This window comes from Salminus brasiliensis, chromosome 21 (genome assembly GCF_030463535.1).
Source record: "Salminus brasiliensis chromosome 21, fSalBra1.hap2, whole genome shotgun sequence".
Classification (NCBI taxonomy): domain Eukaryota; kingdom Metazoa; phylum Chordata; class Actinopteri; order Characiformes; family Bryconidae; genus Salminus; species Salminus brasiliensis.
This window is the reverse complement of record NC_132898.1, coordinates 29,282,911-29,306,727: the sequence shown is the minus strand read 5'-3', so window position 1 is coordinate 29,306,727 and position 23,817 is coordinate 29,282,911. Positions and strand designations below refer to the sequence as shown.

At 44.4% G+C, this 23,817-nt stretch overlaps 1 protein-coding gene across 3 annotated transcripts in view; it reads right to left on the bottom strand.

Annotated features, from left to right (window-relative positions):
• Positions 1–23,817, bottom strand: part of ptprga (protein tyrosine phosphatase receptor type Ga) — a 366,588-nt gene that overhangs the window by 22,518 nt on the left and 320,253 nt on the right. For all 3 annotated transcript variants that reach the window (XM_072666504.1, XM_072666506.1, XM_072666505.1), the window contains 3 exons: positions 20,153–20,285; positions 9,830–9,921; positions 3,277–3,368 (listed from right to left, as the gene is read on the bottom strand). In XM_072666504.1, coding sequence (XP_072522605.1) covers positions 3,277–3,368; positions 9,830–9,921; positions 20,153–20,285 — 317 coding nt within the window. The remainder of the gene's footprint in view (positions 1–3,276; positions 3,369–9,829; positions 9,922–20,152; positions 20,286–23,817) is intronic.

The following is a 23,817-nucleotide window of genomic DNA, read 5'->3' as shown; positions in this document are numbered from 1 at the left end:
CCCATGCAAGTTTTCGTAGGAGCATTAGAAGTCAGGATGCTGGATGATCACCATCCCACCTCGTCCCCCAACTCCCAAACTCATCCCAAAAGTACTGGATGAAGCACCAACCATCATTCCAGAGAACACAGTTCCTCCACCTGCTCCACAGCTCAGTGCTGGGGGGCTTTATACCCCTCTAGCTCACGCCTGGCATTCATGGTTCATGTTTATCTGCTACAGAGAGTCCTATTCTGTGTGTGTGTGTATGTATGTATTTGCACATCCATGTCAGGAATGGGTGCAACTTAAAGTAGCTAAATGCATTCATTAGAAGGGGTGTCCACAAATATTTGGACAAATTCAAATTCACATTTTTTAAACATTATATTTATTATAAATGTAGCTGTTTAATGATACATTATTATATGATAATACTGTGCTGCACCAGTCCCAGCCCACTTATAGCCATGTTAGACAGTCAGTTAGCCGTGAAAAGAGACAAACACACACGCACACACACACACCACAACCTTCTCATCTAACTCTGGATTTAGCTGCCTTTTAAATCCCAGATCTAACCCCCGCTCGCCTTCGTCTTTACTGCACACCTAATCCGAGTCTAGCCTGCTTCTAAACCGCGAAACTAATGCCAGTCTAGCCTGCCTCTAAAGCACAGATCCCCCGCACATCCACATAAATGCAAGCAGGGAATTACCGAATTACAAAATGTTCTCTCGCAGCGAGTGAGTGACAGAGACTAAAGTGGAATCAAGCAGAGAGAAACATTTGCAAACCTGCAGAGAGAGAGAGAGAGAGAGAGACACCGCAGACAAACAGCCCTCAGCGAACACTCATTTTACTCCCAGGGAGACGATCGACGATCAAAACCTACATAGTTAATACAAAGTTAGGAGACTCCATGAAACCCTTTGTCTTTTTCAGTATATGTAAAGATCTGGACTTTTGATCTTCACATAAACAATATTAGGAGATGGAGGTAATATAACCTAATACATACAACTGAAGAAATGTCTTCAAAATAAGTTATTTATAAAGTGTAATTGATAGAAATGCAAAATAATAGGCCAATAATAGAAAAATAATAGGACACCCTCTGCCCTAATAGCTGTTATTTCTTCCATTGGCTGAAAAGGAACATCAAATCTGACAGCAACTGGGAAAAAGTGTTTCCCACTCCTCCAGGCAGAAGTCTTTCAGCAGTGTGACGTTCCAGCTTTAGTTTTTTAGACAGAGGGTCCCACATTTTCCTCAAGCTCCCTCTGCTACGGTAAAGAATTCCTAGTGGATTCTGTGTTGGAGAGCTCTCCAGGCCCTACTGCAGAAAAGCAGCGGCCAAACCATGACATCTCCTCCTCCATGCTTCACGGTTGAGATGGGTTCTTGTGCTCAAATGCTGTGTCTGGTTTCACGCCAAACATGTCCTCTATTACAGTGTAAAAATGAATCAACTCTGGGTTCATCCGTCCAAAGCACATCGTTCCAGATGTCCTGGTCGTGGCCATGGTCGTGGTCTTGGTCTAGGTGTTAAGGACAGTTCCTCCTTGCTCACCTCTCATGAAAATCAAACGTGTGTGGTCTCCATCTGATGCTGTACTTTGACTTCAGCTGTGGTGAGAGCTACCTGTAGATCCTGTGATGACATTTTAGGATTGTTGGAGACTTCCTTACTCATCTTGAGGTCTGCTGTTGGACTGAACTTGCTGGGACGGCCTGACCTGGTCATGTTGGCAGCTGTTGCACTTGTAAATGCTTTAGTGGACAGTGGAGCGGCTGATTTCTGATTTAAGTGTTCTCAGAATCTTCTGCATCTACACCCTTCTTTCTGAAGGCCTCAGAGAGCTCTTTGGATCTGTCCATGGTAATCACCAATCAACAGCAGACCAGGCTGAGTGTCTGAGGTTGAAATAAGACAGGCTCCTCCAAAATCCCCTCTAACCATGTTCTGATCTTCTGCAGCTGATGTTCTGCACCTGACGCTAATTTTAGCGTCAGGTGAAGTGGTAGTAAATATGGGAGGCGTCCTAACTTTTTTCCTCACAGGAAAATAATATTTTGATTAATTACATTTTATAAAAGACATTTCTTGAGCTTTATTGATTTAGTTAGATTACATCCGCTTCCTAATGTTGTTTAAGTAAAAAGTCAAATGTCCGGATCTTTACATATGTTAAAAAGACAAAGGTTTTTAATGGGGTGTCCTAAGTTTGGGCAATCTTGGCCAAATTACACATAAGTGGTGTTTAGAAATAACTAAATTTTAGGAGGGAGGAACATGCCTGAAGATCCTTCTTCCAAATCTGACGTCCTTTAAATTTTCTCGTTTACCTTGTTCACGTGTCTATGACAAGTCTACGCAACCCCGTCACCTCCCTTTTAACCCTGTCATCTATCATCCCTGGCTTTACTTATCAAAGAGGGGAATACCACAAAGCAGTAGACACCTGAACTCCAGCCCAAAGTCCTCCCCCATCAGTCTGGTCAAGGTGCAACTTGCTTAGGGACATTTAACCAAATGTTAGGTGAGCTGTATATATACTTTTGACCCTGTGTTGATTTCAAACACCCAGAAATGCATGAAATTCTTTCTATTACAGATGTTGTTACTCATGCTGATCCATAAAGAAGCAGTTCAGAACCACTAAAAGCCCAATATTGGCATAAAATCCATGTCCATGATCAGTGTATCAGTGCAAACCTGAGCATGACCTGAGCACAACTGTTCGCCTATAGCTGTTTATATGTGGTACACAGGCACGCATATCTGACCGACCATCTCTTGAGGCCTGACACTTCCCATTACCTGGTGTAACGTGGTAGGCAGGCAGGCAGGCCGGATGAATGGAGATGTGTGGCCTGCGTCTGTGTGGATTATTGATCATTTGTGATCTCAGCACAGATTAATATTAATACACTCTGAAAGGTCTGACAGCTCAGCACAGCTGCGACACGAATTGCTGGCCCAGTGCTCTGGCCTGGACAAGGGAGGGTACAAGCAAGGGGCAGCAGAGTCCAAGACCATCTGGTCTACACACATACACACACACACATGCAGGGTGTAAAACATCCCTATTTGCTGTCACATTGACAGAGTTCTGCCGGTCTGGCCTCTAATGATGTCCTGTCAGAAGCGCTCAACAAATGCACACACACAAACACACACACACACATGCTGGGAGAAGGAGCCAGGCCAGCTGTTCAGAGACCAAATCTAATGGACTAAACCATTACAATGATGGTGAGGATGTGCGTGGTGGTGCATGTGTCTGTGTGTACCTCAAAGTCTTCGGAGAATCCATGCTGGTTGTTGGCGTAGAGGTCAGAGATGTGCTTGATGAACTGTTTAACAGAGATGGCCTCCATGTCATCTGCAACAGAGTGAAGGGAACATTGTATGATTGTACAATGATTGTACGGTGGGAATTCTTTCCTAAAAAAAAAATTGAAAAAAAATGTCACGCAAAACCTTGTATATCCAAAACAGTGACTTTACAGTAGAAGAAAAAAGGCTCCTTAATTTTCAACGGAAGTCGATGCAAAAATATTGTATTTCAATCCAATTGAACAACTGAGAGATTCAGATTATGTCAAAAACTGGAAAACAGCAAAACAAATTATTTATTTTTAATAATATAAAAAAAGTGTCAAATATTTCCCTTTTTTTGGGCATGCCAATGAACTCACTCATTCATAGCCTCCTCTAGCACTAGCAAAGGGGTACGGATTTAACATGTCTGCTTCAATACATGCAAAGCCATTAATCGCCTCTTATTAAACTGCCGCCGATGCGCTATCGCTAGGCAGACGTCACACTCTGAGGAAAGCAGCAGATCTTCAGCTCCACCACGCCAGCTAACAGATCCCTGTGCCAGCCAACATCGCTTTAAGAGTGCTTAGGGGAAGCAGCGCTGTCTACCCACCTGCCTCCGCTGACAGCAAAGCGGCATGGCTCAGGATTTGAACTCGTGACCACCGTGGCCATAGCGGCAGTGCATTAGACCACTGAGCCAGCAAATATGGAGATATGAGGAATGTGTGGGACAGTGACGGTTTATTACATAGAATTCACTTTTTATGTCAAATCAGCAAAAATTAAGATATGAGGATTTTGCGTGACAGCAAATACATATTACACAGCAATCAAAATCAAAATAAATAAATAAATAAGTAAAAATTCACATTATGTCAAAAAGTGAACAAAAATGGAGATACATGGATAAATGTGATATTTCTTTCATCCCAGTTCTTCTCCCAGTTATTAGTAATTTCCAGTTTCCACCCAGCTAGTAGAACTAGTAGAACATGATGCCAGCAGCACTGGCCGGTTAAAGGCTAGCATGTGCTTCCTCAAAGGACCTCATAGTTGAGGTCAACTAACCATACCTTTCCGAACTACTGCTAACGCAATGCTATCGGACAGCTCAACATGCTTGGAGGAGAACACTAACTGCTCACAGACAGCTGCAGTCTGTGCAGTCAGAGTGATGAGGGGAGACAGAGTGAGTGAGGCCAGGTATGCTCTCTGGGACTCCCGGCCACCGACAGCTGTGGCATCCCTGGGGATCGAACCAACGATCTCTCAATGATGGGGCTAACACCGTCCTTCAAAGTCAAAATGGATGAATTGACTACTTAAACTAATTAACGTGCTCTTCATGTGCCATCCCAGATGTTGTGTTAAAGCAGGGTAAACTGTAGGAACACACTTATTTAACTCCACTTATTGTGACCTTAGAGATTAGAGTTAGTGTAAAACCTCAGAGGTGACCTTTCTCCCTTCAGTCAAACCACTGTAAATCAATCTCCATTCCACTGCAGATAACACCATCATCCAGGTGAAAGAAGCAAGGACTCGAACTGAAAGGACGAAATAAATGATTCAGGACTCAATCTGTTCGTGCTTTTACAGAGAGCGAGAGGAGAGCGAGGAGAGAGAGAGAGAGAGAGAGAGAGAGAGAGAGAGAGATTCACACATTAAATATGTTGCTTATGGTCGTTCTTTGTTTCTCAGCTATGTGAAATTCTGCACTTGATCCAACAGCAGCTTTAGAGCGTGAAAGTCTGAGTCCAGGCTGAGCTGACCCTGAAAGGCCCCTGCACTCACCGCCAAAAAACCTGACCTCTCACCCTTATTTAAAACCTAACACTCACACCATCTCACACCCACACACACTACCTTCCAGCTATTAACCCTCTTTCAAGCCTTTAAACACCAAAACACACACACAGACAGGCACACACACCTCCACAGTAAATGCAGAAGACTACAATAGTTCAGGAAAGGGAGAAAGGAGAGAGAGACAAAGCCAAGAGAAGAAGGGAGAGAAGAAAAGAAGAAAGATGGAAACAGAGTAAAGAAAAATAAAGGGAGTGAAAAAAAGAAGGAAGAAAAGAAGCAAAAAGGAAAGTGAGAGAAAGAGAGAGAGTTAGTGAAGAAGAGATGACAGTGTTGAAAAAGAGGAAGAAAGAAAATAGAAAAGAAAAAGAAGAAAGAATTAAAAGAAAAAAATGAAAGAAAGAACGAATAAAAATAAAAAAGAAAGATGAAAGAAAAAAACAAGAGAAAAAATAAAATTAAAAGAAAAAAGAAAACAAGAAATGTGAAAGAAAAAAGAAAGAATAAAAATAAAAAAACAAAGAAAGATTAAAGAAAAAAAGGAAAGACTAAAAAGAAAAAAGAAAAACATGAAAGAAGAAATATAAAAGAAAGATGAAAGAAAAAGAAGAAGAAGAAATAAAAGAGTGAGAGAGAGAAAGAGAGCGTGTGTGTGTGTGAGCGAGTGTGTGTGTGTGTGTGTGTGTGTGTACCCAAGTTGCCCATGGTAAATGGTTGCGTGTTGTTGCCAGGCTGGCAGACAAAGGGGCTAAATTGGATTGAGGGGCTCAGAGGCGATGTGGGTGGGGGGGGGTCTGTGAGCTGTGGCACGCTACAACAATGAGAATTGGAGTGCTTCAACCAGATCCTGAATGGGCCTCGCTGTGGCAGGCCTCTCTTACACACACACATACACACACTGTCAGATACACACACACACACACACACAACCTTCAGCTACTACAGCTGCTTAGCTTCACCTTACACTCTTACTCTACAAACAATCCACTGAACACCACACACACACACACACACACACACACACAGACTGTGAGTAATCACTAAGGGTGTAAGCATTTAGATTTTCTTTTTTATTCAGTTATACAGAACTGCTTCAAAAGAACCAAACTGAATCCAAACATGGTGTCGTTTAGGGTTTGATTCAGTGAATCGTTTCCTAAAGAATCCTAATCAATCTGATTTGCAGGAGGTTAGAAATGTACACCCTCATTATTTACATATACACACACACAAAGGCAGGTATCAGGGTACCAACGTGGTTGTGTGTGTGTGTGTGCGTGTGTGTGTGTGTGTGTGTGTGTTTGTGTCCAAAACACCACCATCAAAGCAAGTCTACCGGCAGCGCTCTCTACTGCAATACCAATAACAATATTTTAAACTTCAAGCACGCTGCCTGCCCTGGCTGTGCTGACCTCTGAAGGGCCGGCCCAGCTTTGAAGGCCCAAATCAGAGGGAATGCTAATGTTAGCTCAGTCGAAACACGTATATAACACATATATATAATACGCTAATAAAAGAGAGAGGCTGCAAACACAGCCAATCAGGACACTGTGTGATCATCATTCTGTGATTTCACTGTTCACTGTAGGCACAGGTGTTAGCCAGCATGCTAATCGCTACGTTAGCTCCTCAGTGCATCACCTGAAAGATGCTGACGCCCAAATCAGCCACTGTCCCAACCATGACACAAATAGAGTTGTATACTAAAACTCAGTGTGCCGCACTGCACTGTAGCAAGTATACGCTATTTAGACAAAAGTATTGGGACACCTGCTCACACATAGTTTCTTCTGAAATCAAGGGTACAAGTTCATTCTGCTTTTGTTGGAGTAACTGTCTCTACTGTCCCAGGGTTTCTTCTAGACTTTGGAGAAGCATTGCTGTGAGGTTTTGATTGCATTCATCCCCAACTCATCCGAAAAGTACTGGATGGAGCACCACCATCCATCATTTCAGAGAAAACAGTAGTTCCACAGTTCCACAGCTAAATGCTGGGGGGCTTAATAGCTCTCTAGCCTACCCCTGGCATTAGGCATGGTGATAGTAGTCCTATTCTGTTGGAAGTCTTACAAGTTTACAGTGACTAGACAAGCTGTGTGTGTGTGCACTCAGCAATGGGTGCAACATGCAGGTGAATGCATTCATTAGAAGGGGTGTCCACAAACATTTGGACGTGTCAAAGATATTTAAAATACTCAATAAATACATTCTTTGGCATATTTGGAGCAATTTTTGCCAAATTGAACATCTTGGAAAATATCAAACATCACACACTGGCATATTGCCCAGCTCCATTCCAGAGCTCTGTATAGTAAATACGTAAATGTGGGCGCCTCAGCTCGAACAGAACAGGCTCCACACAGTTTGTGATGCAAACAAGAGCTCCGTTTTTATGTTACACTTGCAGGCGGTGTTCTAGAAAGTGCTCTAAGGGCCGGAAGACTTGCTGCAGCGATCATGGACCGGTGCTACAACCCTGCAGTCGTCTTTATTAACCAGCTGAAAAGCTCATCACTCCCTGTTCATGTTCAAATCAATGCTGTGATGGATTTTTATGTCCAAGGGTCATTACCCTAATCTGGGAGAGGAGTAGTCTGGAGTAGGCATTAAAATAAACTCTGGTCCACTCCGCCTCTGCTTCTTACACACATACGCATGCATGCCTACACACACACACACACACATATATATATATATATACACACACTGTCTCAGTCCATGAGACAGGGCCAATTATTTTTACATAGAGTGCAAAAGGGGAAGACAGAGCAAGAGAGAGGGATGGATAATGTATGTGTGTGTGAGGCACGGCATGAATAATAGCCACTCCACAGCTTCACAGCCAAAAGCACAGGAATTTATCTGCTGACTTAAGAAGCCCACACCCAAAGTACCACTGTGCAGTGTTTTGGGTTAGCGTACCTGGAGCAAAGCATGCCCAGTTTACACTGGTGTTTGTATGTCTCGAGTCCCGACCTTAAGCCAGTGGTACGCTTCGACTGATGTAAAATGAAACATTGGCTCAATCATCAGTAGGTCCCATCCGCGAACAGGAGTCCTTAGCCAGAGAGTATAACCAGCCTAGCTCTAGTTAGCGGCAGTTTGGCTTCATGGCTCAGAGGAAGCAAACCGTGGCCTTCACTGATGCTATTATGTGATAGGAAGAGTTCCAGCTAATGGGTGGGAAATGGCAACGAGAAAATTGTTATCGCTAAATGGCAATTGCTGGGTGTGTTGAGTGATCCCATAGGAGAACCACTTTTGGTTCCTTGGAGGACCATTTTTGCAAGTGGGTGTAAATCTTTGGAAAGTTTAAGAAGTCAATGTAAAGAAGTCAATGTAAAAGTTATTCACAAGTTCTTTAGTGAGTTTACACTCACTTTTTCTAAACACAATTGGTTATTTATGGACCAAAAGAGGTTCTACAATGGCATGGCTTTGTAGCACCTTTATTTTTAAGAGTGCACCCTAAAAAAGACCTATGCTTGATGTCATTTTCCTCAGATAGCGTCTGGAAAACTGACGCTTCCTGGAATAATCCGTCCAAAAAAAAGCTATTATACAGGTTTAATTCAGTGGTCTTGATTAGGTTACATACAGGACATACAGCCAATAATACCCTTTAGAAAGGTGTCCCCAGGAGGCCATGTACACCTTTCTAACTGTCTGCACTGGTAGCCCTAGAAGTTCTCTGCATGCAGTTATTCAGCCATTCAAGCATAATCATAAACATAAATGGGGTTCTGTTCAGCAGCTGGTGCACACTACACCATTTTACCTCAACCCACTGTGTTGTTTTGCTCCAAAAAGATGCTGGTTTGCTTGGAAAGTTCTTTCTTGCTATAGTATCTTACTGGCTTTAACCCACTCTACCCAAGAAAATGGGTTAACCCATAACCCAAAGAAATGGTACTATTGAGATCAGCCTCTATAATACAATACCAGTCAAACGTTTGTAAATGTACAAGTACTCTGCAAAAGTTCTAGCTTTTTTGCATGACAGTGAAACTCTGTACAAATAAACATGAATGCAGTAAAAGACAACACTATTGACTTGTTTTTAATAAAGTTATTAATATGCTGGTTATACAAAAATGGTTAAGCTAACACACTCATCCACAGAACAATCATAGTGTATTGTGTATTTGTTTATCCGTATTTTAAATTAGTCCTCAACAAATCAACACTTACTGCCCAGATAAACGGCTTTACATATCATTTCCTCTCAAGACTTGCACAGTAAAGACATGTTGGTTTAAAGGATTAGGCGTTGTGGCTGGAATTTAGCTTCCAAGACAAATATAAATAGTGAAGTTGATGTCCTGCTTGCTTGAGAGAATACTAATACTGTGAAGCTGCATCAAGTCAATGTTGGGCTGTTCAGAAGGATCCAAAACTGAAGATCACAATGTCTTTGCTATTATTAATAACAGGCCTTTATTAAGGACTTGTGTCTGAATGTTTCACTGGTACTGTACTATGCGTGGTCAGATCAGACCTTTAAAGGCTTAAAGGAATGTGATCAGCCCAGACTGCTCAACAACTAAGTGTTGGTAATGAACACAATACTGAGAACCAGTTAAAAGGTCGGCGAGTTCCACCCCCCCACCCCTCGCTGATCCTACATCATGGATTTAGTGCAGCCCTGGTCACACACGGTCACATATTGGACTGTGGTCAAGGTTGATCCAGGAATAAGAGAGTGAAGCTGACCTGGGATGGGGATGACTGGGATGCTCTCATTGGGAACCACTCGGGGAGAGCTGCTGTCCTCCACATAGAAATGAGCAGTCTGGAAACACCTCCTGAGAGAGAGAGAGATGGAGAGAGATTAATACAAATATATATATATATATATAATAAAGTCTGACTAATGGAGTCATTTATAGTTTACACTACTGTAAATAAAGTAGTGTAAACCAATAAAGTTTGGATTCACTGGTCAGACTAATACTTATATACATTTATTAATAACCAGTGATACAGAATGTTATAACAACAGAAACATGAACATAAACAACAAAAAATCTATTTTAGGACTTTTAGGGTAGTTTTTGTCAAACCAGACTTCAAATCTGGTTAAATTGAATACAATATAAAGTTATTATTTATGTAGAATTATTTTCTTTCTGAGATCAGTATGCAGAGTAGGTCACCACTGCTCAATCATGAATGTATTCTATTGAATGTATAATTGTATTAAATACAGCTTTTTGGGGTCTTTTTTGCTGTCTATGAGGTTCCAAGTCAAACAACCCTTCCAGAACATTCCAGGACTTCTTCTATAACTAAGCCTGGGTGGACTTTTATGATTATGCTTGGGATCATTGTCCTGTTGGAAGGCCCAATGACGCTCAAGCTTCAGCTTCCTTACAGAAGGCCTGGCGTTTTCTTGTAGAATTTCCTGATACTTAATCATATCCATCTTTCCTTTCCTCCACATACTGCAGGTTCCAGTGCCAGAGGAAGCAAAGCAGCCCCAGAGCATCACTGAGCCACCGCCATGCTTCGGTGTAGGCAGAGTGTAGGTGTAGGCTTTTTCTCTTCCAGAAACAGCGCTGATCCAAAGGCCCAGGCCCAGCTCACTTTTGTTTCATCGCTTCACCAAACAGAATCCCAAAACTTCTGTGGCTTTAACCGGTAGTAGTCAGTAGAGGCGTACGGGCATGGAGACCTGCAGCGTTTAGTCTGTGTTTAGTATGAAACCTCAGTGCCTGCTGCCACCAAGTCTTGCTGCAGGTCATTTGCAATCACTCCAGGGTTTTTGACCACCTGCCTCCTCAGGAATCTGGTGGCAGCCGGTGAAGAGCTTCCTCTTTCCGCAACGTCCAGGTAGTGTAGCCAGTCTGAATGTGAACTTGTGAACTACGGTATCCTGTCTTTGCAAGGCAATGATCTCTCTGGACAACTTTAGCCATATTTCTCACATACACTCAAAAGTCACAGTCAACAAACCCCTAGCCAGGGGTGGGTAATGGGGGGGGGGGGCGGGGCCTAGCACAGCTTGTGGATTTCCCAGCTCTAACAGACCTACTAAACCTGGCAATTAACACATGCATTGAATCAGGTGTACTTCAGCAAGGAAAGGCAAAAAACTGTGCAGGAATGCGGCCCTCCAGGACCGGAATTGCCCCACCCCTGCCCAAGCCAGTCCAGGTATTAGGTGTTTTATCATACGCACACCTGAGGCACCTAATGAAGCACCTGATTTGCAAATGTGTGCTTTAAAAGTCGCATTCAGTGTTGAATTTAGAGAAAGGACTTGTTGTATTAGTGGTGCTGAGATATTTAAATTGGTCTTGTTTGATTGGGTTATGGCAAACAGCTGAAAATGAATTATGTTAATTATGCTAATACACCTAATCCGCTCACATTATTTCAATTGCAGCTGTACATATGTTATTATGAGTAACATAAAAGTGTGTACAAATGGTACATATCGTTGCTGTCATGCATGGGACAGGGCCTTGTATCTCCACTTGTTTACTTTTTGGCCTAATGTGAATCTAGCAATTGTGTGTCCAATTTGTGTGTCCAAAATGACGTTTTCACTTTTTGACATATTTGGAATTTGGTGATTGTTCTTCTCATCATGTCCCAATTTCATGACGAATGGACCAATAGAAATGCTCCACAATGACTTGTAATAAAATCGTTTTACATTGACTTCCACTGAAAGTTAAGATTTTTTTCCCTTCTCCTGAAAAGTTGCTATTTTGGTGATACAAGCTTTTGCACGACAGCGACGCTATGCTACTGTGAGCAACGTACTTGCAAGTCAAGTGTGCACAAAAGCTATATATGCTGTTGCCAGTCACATACCAGTGTCACTACCATGGATGAGTAACTGATTGTAATCTGATGAGTAATCTGATTGATGCTGGCCTACAGCAGGGCTTAACATAAGTGCTTTACAGACTGTGTACAACGGTAGCACTGCAGACTCGGGCCAGGATCAAAGTGAACTTTACACCCGTATCCATAGAGCAAAGCAAACACAGCCATGCTGACTCAACACACATACACACACTCACAAACCAAGTGTGGGACCATTTTATCTACAGAAGCCCTGTCTAAAACAAACAGAGCACGGTGCTATGAAAGCCCTGCGAGAGGCGCGACTTTAGCGGCTGAACCCTGCGCCCGCCCCGCAAGAAGTGGAGCTGCTCTCAGTGGAGGAAATCACGAGAACGCCGAGGCGAATCTGCTCCGGTTCCAAAGGCTGGAGCAGGAGAAGCTGTTTCTTTCCCTTCTTTCCAACAAAACAGTGCTGATAAGTCCCCTCGGAGGAGAGAGGGGAGAAAACGATCAAGGCAGAAGAGGGAGAGAGAGAGCAAGAGAGAGAGAGAGGGACATTGGGATGTTGCTCTTCCTACCTGTACTTCACACACAGGAGAGAACACAAGCTATTCATCCTCCAAAAGAACGAGGGATCTGGGGAGCAGAGCAGGAGGACGACAGAAGCCTCAGCATGCTGCCTTTGAGTGATTGGACGAGAGAGAGCACGAGAGAGAGAGACTGGGCAAGAAAGAGAAAGAGAGGGTGAGCAAGGGAGGAGGAGGAGAGGGAGAAGGAGAAGGAGGAGGAGGAGGAGGAGGAGGGATCAAGGTTGGGTCCCCCCGTGGTGTCACGCGGATTTTAACTCCACGTGGCGGCTTGGGGCAAAGCTGTGAACGCCGACCCGCGGTCAGCTCCTCACCCCTGTCCCCGACTCCAGGCCTGAGGTGCATGCCGGCCCCCGACTGACCGGAGAAGGGGCCGTGAAGTGTGAGGTGATTAGCCAGAGCGGGGAGGTGACAGGGGGGCGGACTGAAGAGCGTTCAATAGGATTAACTTCAGCTAACATTCCACCTTCTCCACCCCCAACACACCTGCTGCCTGACACTGCTGTGTCTCATACACACACACACACACACACATACAAACACACACCCTGCCGATGGGACACTCCTCTGTTTTATAGGCTGGAAATGACAGATTTGATTTCATACACACCTTAATCAGTTAATCATTGATCTGTGAGCTAATCCTGCGTCAGATTCTGCAGTCACACATCTGTACTGTTAGCTACAGGTTCAGCACATCTGTCTCTGATATAACGGGGGGTACGTGTAGGGGGGCTGTAGTCTGTCAGGCCTAATTCATTCAGATGCAGGGAGTGGTGCCAGTGACAGCCAGCACTGATGTGGGGAGAGAGCGCCATCTACCCATCCTGGAGAGAGCAAGGCCAACTGTGTTCTCTCAGGGCCTCGGCTGCCGATGGCTAGCAGCAATCCTTGCAGTAGTGATGCTGAGTGAGGCCGCCGGTCGGCACAGCAGCGATCCCAAACACTACGATAGCTGTGCGCTGTGATGGTGATGCTAATGCTACGACAGCGATGGTACCATCTATCTTAGGTGGCTGTTAGGGTGTTGCCAGGTGGTTGCTGTGGTACACCATGTGGATGTGACAGAGGGGTGGACTGAGGAGCGTTCAATAGGATTAACTTCAGCCAACATTCCACCTCCTAACAATCCTCCAAAACACCTGCTGTTTGACACTGCTCTGTCTCATACACACACCCACACACACCCTGTAGACGGGACACTCCTCTGTTTTATAGGCTGGAAATGACAGATTTGATTTTATACACACCTTAATCAGTTAATCATTGATCTGTGAGCTAATCCTGCGTCAGATTCTGCAGCCTGTCAGTCAGTAAGCGAAATTGCCTCCTGTTGGCCGGCCCGGTAGGCGGGCCAATAAACAGCAGACTTGAACTTACTGATACAGACGCAGATTATTTAACCATACGCAAAACAGCTGAGCTGAGCTGTTCCTAAGTTATAATTAAGGCAAAAAAGCCAGGAGACACAAGTTTCCAAGGAGTTCAAGAGGTTAACAGATGTGCAGTCCAGGCAGTTGCTAGGCTGTTGCTATGTTGTGGCTAGTTGGTTGCTATGGTTTTGCAAGGTGGTTGCCAGTGGTGTTGCTAGGTGGTTGTATTTTTCGTTATGGTGTTGCAAACTGATTGCTATTCTATCACAGATAGCTGCTTTGGCATTGCTAAGAGACTATCCTAGGTGGTTGCTAGGGTGTTGCTAAGTGGTTGTTGTGGTACCCCATGTGGCTGGTTGGGTATTATTAGTGTATATGCAAACAATTTTTGCAACTCATTCATTCCTATAGGAAAAAATATGTGAAAAATACGTTGCTACGTGGAAACCGTGCATCCGATCAAAAAGCTTTCTGAATAAATTAATAACTGACTTTATTTTACTTAATTATGTAGATTCTGTTTAAAATATTAACACTGTATGATATACAGTAAATGCACTGTACATCTGTGTAATTCTACACACATCCCTCTTCCCACCCTCGTCTTTCTCTTGTGTGTGTGGACGTCAGGGGGACTCCTCTGTGAGCTGATGGACAGGGTTGGGCTTTCAAAAGCCTTCAGACTGTCCATTCAGAGTCCAGCTGTCAGAGTCTGGCCGTCCACTGATGTGTACTTTATGTGTGGAGAGTGTAGCGATTGTTCTCCAAAGCACAGATTCGGTGTGTATAGCAGCAGCTCTTATGTAATCCTCTCTGCCTCCACTTTAGCTTCACTGCTGCAACGCTGTCTTCACACAACGCTTAAGGAGCACGGATTAGTTCGGTGTAATTGACCTTTGCCCTGGGAATGATTCATGAATTGCTCTGCATCCTGGCAGGATCTTTTGAGGGGTCCATTTAAGCAAAGCTCTCAGGACTCTGTTGGGGTTCTGTTGGACCGCTTCAAAGTTTTGTGTGCTAATTACCTCCCAGCCCTGGCTCCCTGAAAGAGAGTCAGGAGGGTCCCGAGTGCTCTAATCCAGTCTGGAGCTGTTACTGTCATTCTGCTATACATTCGGGTCAGAGCATCTGTAAAGCATCAGGCAGGTGAGGTATGCAATGGTCAGTGTACAGTGCTCCGGCCCGTGAACCGGCAACAGGGGCACCTAAGGCTCACTGATTATATCCATGCAGACCAAGACTCTGGACAAGAATCTGCTACTGACATTTTGGTTTCCAGATACCTTGTGGGGTCCATGTCTCGACAGGTCAGAGCTGTTGTTGGGGGCACGAGGAAGACCTGCATAATATTAGACAGGTGGTTTTAATGTTATGGCTGATGGCTGTGTATTTACCTAATTACATGAGTAATCACATATTTTTGGATTTGCAGTTTCAGTGTCAATAAACCAACTAAATGGGGCACCACAGCAACCACTCGTCAACTCAAGCAATCACCTGAGACACAATAACAACCACCTAGCAACTACCTAAGTAAAACCACAGCAACCACTTAGCGACTGCCTAGCAGCCCCATAGCAACCACCTGGAATCCCATAGAAGCCACCTAAAAGCACTACAGAACCCACACTGCATCCAATAAGCAACACCATAGCAGCCACCTAGCAACCACAAAGCAACACGTCATGTTATGGCTCATTGGTGTATTTATCTAATTACATCAGTTTGATCCTAAGATTTGCATTAAAGTTTAGATCAGTTATTGTTAATAAACCAACCACACGGGACACCACAGCAACCACTTGGCAAAACTCTAGCAACCATCTGAGACACCATAATAACCACCTAGCAACTATTTAGCAACACAATAGCAACCACCTAGCAAAACCACACCAACCCACTAATCAACTTCTTAGCAACCACTTAGCAACACTAAAGGACCCACATAGCAACCTATAAGCAATAGCATAGCAACCACCTAGCAACACAATAGCAACCACCTTGAAACACGTCTTATGTCTGACTGACAGCATAATAACCACCTAGCAACCGCTTAGCAACACCATAGCAACCACCTAGCAACACCACAGCAAACACTCCACGCTAACTGCAACTGCCTAGTAACTCACTAATCAACTCCATAGCAACCACCTAGCGACACTAAAGGACCCGCGTAGCAACCACTTAGCAATAGCATAGCAAAGACCTGGCAACACAGTAGCAACCACCTAGAAATGCGTCTTATGCTTTAACTGAAAGTATAATGACCACCTAGCAACCCCTTAGCAACACCACAGCAACCACCTAGCAACACCACAGCACCTACAGTGCTAGTAGTCAGACTAAGGCCCTTCCAATAACCTTATTATGGTGGTTAGAAGAATGCAGCCAGAAGAACTCCGGTTCGGTTCCTGACTTTTCTGTGCACTCTGTACAGTGACACTGACTGACAGGGAAGAAAGGGCTGAGAGAGAGAGAGAGAGAGAGTGCGCGAGAGAGTGAGAGAGAGTGAGACAGAGAGAGAGAGAGAGTTGATAAATAGCTTTTTTCAGTCAGCGCTGTTCCCGGAGGATCAGTGTATCAGTCAGAGGAAGTGACGGCTCATCCACTGCACTGCCTTCACAACGCGCGCACACACACACACACACATACACACACACACAAAGAATGAAGCTTCACTTACACTAACACACTCCATACAGCCACAGATGTCACTTATGCATCATTTCTATACACAATGTGCAGTGTGTCAGAGGTCATGTAATGTGTTTTAGTAGCAGTGAGCAGTTAGTGCGGAGTGGAGTAACCAGGCTAATCAGGCTAACACTCCTGAGAACCACTGCTGCTCTACACTGCCCACTATGGTCAGGACTGAGTGTGTGCATGCATTTGTGACTGTGTGTATGTTATCAAGTTCTACACATAAACACTCTATCCTACACTATATCCTCCAAATGTGTATATATGTATATATATATATATATATATATATATATATATATATATATAAAAATGTGTGTCCAAATGTTTGTGGACACCCCCTCTAATGAATGCATTCAGCTACTTTCAGTTGCACCCATTGCTGACACAGATGTGCCCAATGCACACACACACACACACACACACACACAGCTTGTCTTGTTCCTGTATAGAAGTACTGCCAATAGAATAGAACTCTCCAGGGCAGATCAACCTCATTATCCTGTTGGCACCATGCTGCCTAATGCCAGGCGTGGACTAGAGGGGTATAACCCCCCTCAGCAGCATTGAGCTGTGGAGCAGTGGCACTGTTGCTGTGTTTTCTGGAATGATGGATGGTGGTGCTCTATCCAGTTCTTTTGGGATGAGTTGGGGAGTTGGGGATGATGAGGTGGGGCGGTAATTATCCAGCATCCTGACCTCACTAACACTCTTGTTGCTGAACACAATCAAAGTGCAGGTGAATGTTCAGGTGTCCCAATACTTTTGTCTATATCGTTTCTTCTTTTTGAACCTTGTTCAATTCCACCAGCAACATCTACATCTATGCAAGCACAAATCTATATCCTAGGCCTTACCTCAATAACCCAAACGTAATGGTGTTTCAGGCTCTTCCAGTTTTACACAGCTTTTGCTGGTACTGCCAGTTACATTTACTGGTCCTGATATTGCCAGTTACTCCACTTTTCCTCTGGTTTTATGACACATGTCCTGAAAATGTATAGAAACCTACACACACACAGAGACACACACATACACACAAGTGTGTGTGCTGCCCACTGTGGTCCAGAGGAGAGTGGTGAAGGGGAGCAGATGGGTGCTGGTGCTCCAGGGCAGAGGCGAGGGACAGGCAGTGCTGCAGCAAGAGCTGTTTGCTAAACACATCGGCAACTAGAGAACAAGCTAGCAGCTCCTAGGAGACTGACTCGGCAGCAAACTGGGGAGAAAGTTCCAGAAAACAGATGCAGACCAGACAAAGAGGCCTGGATAAACAGCCTTTCCTTCATGTAACACAGCCTCTGTCTGACGTTGGGGAATCCGCAGCGTAGGGGGGTGGGGTGGGAATACAATATGGCATCATCAAGCAAGAGAAAAAAGGCAGTGGCATCTGCTGTGTTCAAATGAATAGCTCAGCCAGTAATCACATGTATACATTCAACACAGTCTGGCACACTGTACGACACACTGGTATTTCCACAAATGGACAAATGGAAGTTGCAAAGGCACAAAGAGCAGCAGCAGACGTCTCGAAGCATGAATTCTGTCCGTAGTTTGGTCCAAAATGACAGAAGCAATGTTCAGGCTTGAATCCGGTCCACAGTTTGGTTCATAATTAAAGACGTTTAGTCCATAATCATAAGACACTAAGCCTACAGATGCTAAGCTTGCATACCACCTCATCTGTAAAACATGGTGGCGGTAGTGTTGGCCTGAATCCTGCCAATCCCTCATTGGACGGTGCATCAGCCTAGAGCAAGACAAAGATTTCAAACATCCTGCCAAAGCAAACTGGAAACTTCTTGACTACCCAGGTCGGTCATCTGATCTGAATCCTAATGGAAACTAAAGGCCTCGGAAACTAGAAGGATCTGAAAAGAGCTTATGTTCATGCCTGGAAGAGCACCACCAGAGAAGATATTCGACACCTGGTGACGTCCATAAGTCGCAAGTCACAGTCAAGGCAGTCATTGCAAGTAAATTTGATTGCCAGTGAACTACATGGTTTTCAATGCAACAAGGACAAGACCTGTCCCCGACACTGAAAGGAGAAGGACTGGTAAATGAATGGTAAAGAATTCCTTAGAGGAAAAGCAGCCCTAAAACCAGGGGAAGGAAAACAAAGCCTTTATAAGACGAAGAGAAAAAGGAAGACCGATGGGGAGAGGAATTGGACTTGTGAAAATAATGCTCTCTCTTTCTCGTTCTCTTACTCCCTTCATCCATCTCTCTCTCTGTAAATCTACTTAGGAGCCCCTTTCACCCAGCCTGAGGTGAGGACACGACAACAAGACCTTGGAAACCGTTTCCATGACACTACCTTCACCATGGCAATGCCTCGAGGGGAGGCCACAGCCCCTCTCCGTCTTGCTTACTGTCACAAGCAGGTCGTCTCACACACCTTATACAAACACACACACACACACACTCTCACACATGCACAGCCAGCTCTCCGTCTGCCCTCAGGTTCCATAAAGATGCCAACAACCTCCAGGTGATGAATTACAGGTACTTAAACCCATGTATACATTCACACGTACACACACACACACACACACACAGTTTCAGGGCTGGGACTTTGCCGTAGTACAGCCAAACCTAAAGGCTAATAGTGTTACAGAAGTAATCAAATAATGACACTGATTCAAATAAACTGATTCAGAGATTTACTGATTCAGTGAATCAGCTGAAATGCAGCTGTTTCTAGGATAGACCAGCTCTTCAGGATTCCATTTAAACCAATGAGAGACTGTAGCACTCCAAAAAAACACATTCAGGGCTGTTTAATGCCAAACCTGCTTTCGGTGATCAGACCGGGTTCAGATTTCACTTGATCACATGGAAAGTCAGGTGTAAACACCCCCATAAAACACTGTAACTGGATTACTGAAACCCCATTCGGAAGAGGTTGCCTATTTTTCCATCCCAAAAAGCGTCCACAGAGGGGCTCTGAGTGGTCCAATGAACTAAGGCACTGCCACTATGACCTGAGGGTGACTGGCTCCTGCCATCAGTAGCCGGAGCCAGAGAGAGCACAACTGGCCTTGCTCTTTCCGGATAGGTAAATGGCTTCAGTAGCCGGAGCCAGAGAGAGCGCAACTGGCCTTGCTCTTTCCGGATAGGTAAATGGCTTCAGTAGCCGGAGCCAGAGAGAGCACAACTGGCCTTGCTCTTTCCGGATAGGTAAATGGCTTCAGTAGCCGGAGCCAGAGAGAGCACAACTGGCCTTGCTCTTTCCGGATATGTTGCATCAGCAGCAGTTTCAAAAGAGGAAGTGGCTGGTTGAGCATGTGTCGGAAGAGGCATGTGTCTGTCCTCACCCCTCCAGTGTCGGGAGCATTACGTGGGATAGGGAAGTGTCATTGAGAAGTGAAAGGAAATGATCTGTATATAATATAATAAAGTATATTACCCCCCCCCCCCCCCAACCTTCCCATCCTTCAAGTAAATGAGTGAATCGTTCACTGAGTCTATGACTGAGCACTGATTCAGTCAGTAATCAGTGAATCAGAAAGTGCCTACAGCAATCCGTGTCTGGAAGAATGTGTAAAACTGTCTGTCGTTCACTCTTTCTTTCTCACCTCCAGTAGACGAGTACAGCCAGCAGCAGGATGAGGCAGAGGAAGGTGAGAGCGGACACCACCACCAGAGGAATGATCCACTCCATCCTGCCTGTGCCAGGAACCGGACGCATACTGGAGACGATGGTCCGCTCTGGAACACACACACACACACACACACAAACAAGTTGAAACATGACAATGATAGTAACAATGACAGACCAACCTGACCAAGTTAGTTAACCAGCATGATCAAGCTGACTGAGCACCATGACCAGCATGAGCCAGCATGAACAAGCTGGTTAACCAGCATAATAAGCATCACCAGGCTAGTCAATTAGTATGACCAAGCTGGCTGACCAGCATTCCCAATAAGACTACTAGCATGACCAATCTGACCAGGCTAGGCAACCAGTATGACCAAGCTGGTAAATTACCATGACCGGAGTGACTCAGCTGGCTCACCAGCATGACCACGCTAGTCAAACAGCCTGACCAGCTAATCCATCAAACTTAAATAAAAACATAAGCTGTGCTGGTCAAGAGTCAATCGGGCCTACCAGTTTAACCAGACGGTTTACCATGAAAAACCAGCTACCAGAAGCAGAAGCTGGTATTGAGCTGTACCTCTGGCAGAGTAGAAACAGTGAATATACAAAAAATTCCCTTTATTGCAAACCTAACAGAGCAAATCATCTCAATACGGCTCAATTCAGCACACAGCCATGGAGTTCATTCAGCTGGTGTGTGTGTGTGTGTGCCCAAATGTCCCTCAGGCTCATGCTTTGCTTTTGCTCTGCTGGTCAAAGTGGACTCTGCCCTGTTTAACCATGCAACACTGACCACCACATGCTCCCTTATAATGTATGCGAGTGCATGCACGCACGTATACACACACACACACACCCTCTTTTCCATGATTTCTCTTGTCTGTCTACAATCAAAAAAAATAAATAAATACAGCTCTGGATCTGCCAATCATTTCTGATCATGTGTTATTAGCTAGGTCTCCTCCAATCACACAATCCTACCAGCGCTGGGACGGTGAAGGTTAGTATGTGCTTCCTTCGAGGCATCTTTTCAAACTCTGACAGCTCAGCATGCTTGGAGGAGACCACTAATCAACCAAATCTGCCACAGTAGCCAACTGATGCCCACCCTAACCAGCACAGCACTGGTTAGTGATGGGGGGAGAGGGAGGGCCATACTATACACGCAGAGAGCGCAAGACCAGTTGTGCCGACTGGGACTTCCTGACCTAGCTGGCTATTATTTACATTTACATTTACGGCTCTTATCCAGAGCGACTTACAATCCTTTACAGGATACAATTACAGAGGAGGGCCAGTGTAGTGTTAGGAGTCTGGCCCAAGGACTCTTATTGGTGCAGCGCAGCATAGTCACCCAGACTGGGAATCGAACCCCAGTCTACCACATGGTGTGGTAGATCACTGGCAGGTAGTGGTGTTATCTATTTCTTATTAGCATCTGCCAATCACTTCCTATTTCCTATTAGCAACAGCCAATCGCATAGTATTATTGCTTATTAGCACTAGCCAATCATTTCCTCTATCTAATTTGCAACATCGAATCCTTTACTATTCCGCTGGAATCACTGTACCCAGCTTGTCTAACGCAGTCACACACACACACACACACACTCACACACAAACCCTACCAGAGTTCCAGGCTGCAGAGTCATTCCCCATGCTAGTGATTCAGCACCGCGTATAAGAACCCACTGATGCTCCATAGAAGCTAAAATGCTGCACTCCAGATAACATGCTACACTAAGACGTTACTGTCACTATCTGCTTCCTGCCTCACTGGTCAAAAAAACAGTAGTCCTGCACACTGAAAAGGGAATGGGGGGGGGGGGGGGGGGGTGGCACGCAACTTCTCTCTCTCTCTATCACACACACACACACACACACACACACAAAACACAGCTCCACTGCCAGAGAGCTAAAAATGGAGAAAGCTTTTTTCCCCCCTGCAGCTGAGACACTGCTCCCTCTCATCCTCTCTGGACCAGCAAAAGTAGGCCAAGCCTCTGCCTCCCAAACAAGCAGAGGGATGGAGTGAAGGATGAGGAGGGCAAGAGAGGAAGGGAGGCAGAATCAGGGAGCAGGAAGGGTAGAAAAAGGGCAGAAAGGGGCAAAAAGGGTGCGAGTGGAAAAGGATGGTTAAGTAAAAGGAGACACGGCCGGCTGAGGAGTAAGCAACTTAGCAGGGATGGAGGGAGTATGCGGTAAAGGGAGGTGGAAGATGACAGGCAGAGGGAGAGAGCGATGATGAACAGACGTGTAACAGGGGGCTCTGTAGTCCAACACCTCCAATGTTCTGATCTGTTTGGACAAGCTGATTCAGTCAGCTGTGAGAGCTGTAGTGCACGGTTTACTGACACTCTGTCAACACAGGAACTAGAAAAGTAAGCAAAGAAAAGGAGAATCGAGGGCTACATTAAAGCAGAACAACAAACGCTAATGCTGAAGTCTACAGATCAGGCTAAAAACAAACCGATGTCCCGTTTCCACACAGTTTTAACACTCCTAAAAGAGCTAAATTAAAGCAAGACTAAGAGACATTAAAGTAAACAACACAGGCTAAATGCTAAAAGCAAAAAGGCCTCAGTTTTAGCCCTGTTTTTAACATCCCCTTCAACAACATCACAAACAAGAGCTCAATTAAAAGTAAAGCAAGGCTAAAGGTCGTTAAAGTAAACAACACAAGCTAAATGCTAATGCTAAAAGCAAACAAGGGCTTTTATTTGCAGAGCTTGTTTAACAACTTTGCCAATAAGAGCCCAATTAAAATGAAAGCAAGATTAAAGGACGGTAAATAAAGAAAGACAACAAAAACTAAAGCTAAAAGTGAAAGCTAAAGCTAAAAAAGGGCTCTTTTAATAGTGTTTTTATCATCTCCTTCGCCAACAAGAGCCAAATTAAAGCAACTGAAAAAGACATTTCATTTTCAATGGGAAAGCTTGGCTAGGTTAGCCACAGTGTGCTAATCAGCTAGCCACGCTAACTTCATCATGAAAATACACGCTACAATATAAAAATCTTTAAAAAAAATAACTTCAAACATCAAACTAATTTTTAGTGGCAAGTTGACAGTTGTTGCGTTTGGCCTTTAGCTTTAAAAGCAGGGTATATTGTTTTTATTTTTGTTGTTGTTCGCCATGTAGCCTTTAGCTCGTTAACTAGCAAGCTAGCGGAGTACAGTAGACCACAGTTGTCCCAGCAGTCTCCTTACAAATCACATTATAAGCCAGAGCAGCTCAGACTACTCTAAAACACTGGTAAACAACTTTATCCACCAGGTTTGGAGGATCTGAAAATGTAAACATTGGTCAGGTTGCAAGGTTTCTGGTAGGGTTGCCACCTTTCAGGAATAAAAATAGGGGGCGCCCACCATGGGCCCGACTCCTGTGTGGCGGGGGCACCCGCAGCAGTGGTAGCTATGTTTTATTTAGTGCTGGTGTTTTTAGTAAAGGGGTGATTAAAAAGGCAATTAATCATACTTAAATCTAGAAATGATTTATTACCAATGAACACATGCTCTTATAAAGAGCGGTTAATTCAATCTTAAATTAAAGTGTGGAGTGTGCAATAATAATAAAACTTTAAAAATACAAACTACATAAACTGAGAAGTGAATGTAACTTTTTAAGTGCATAATCT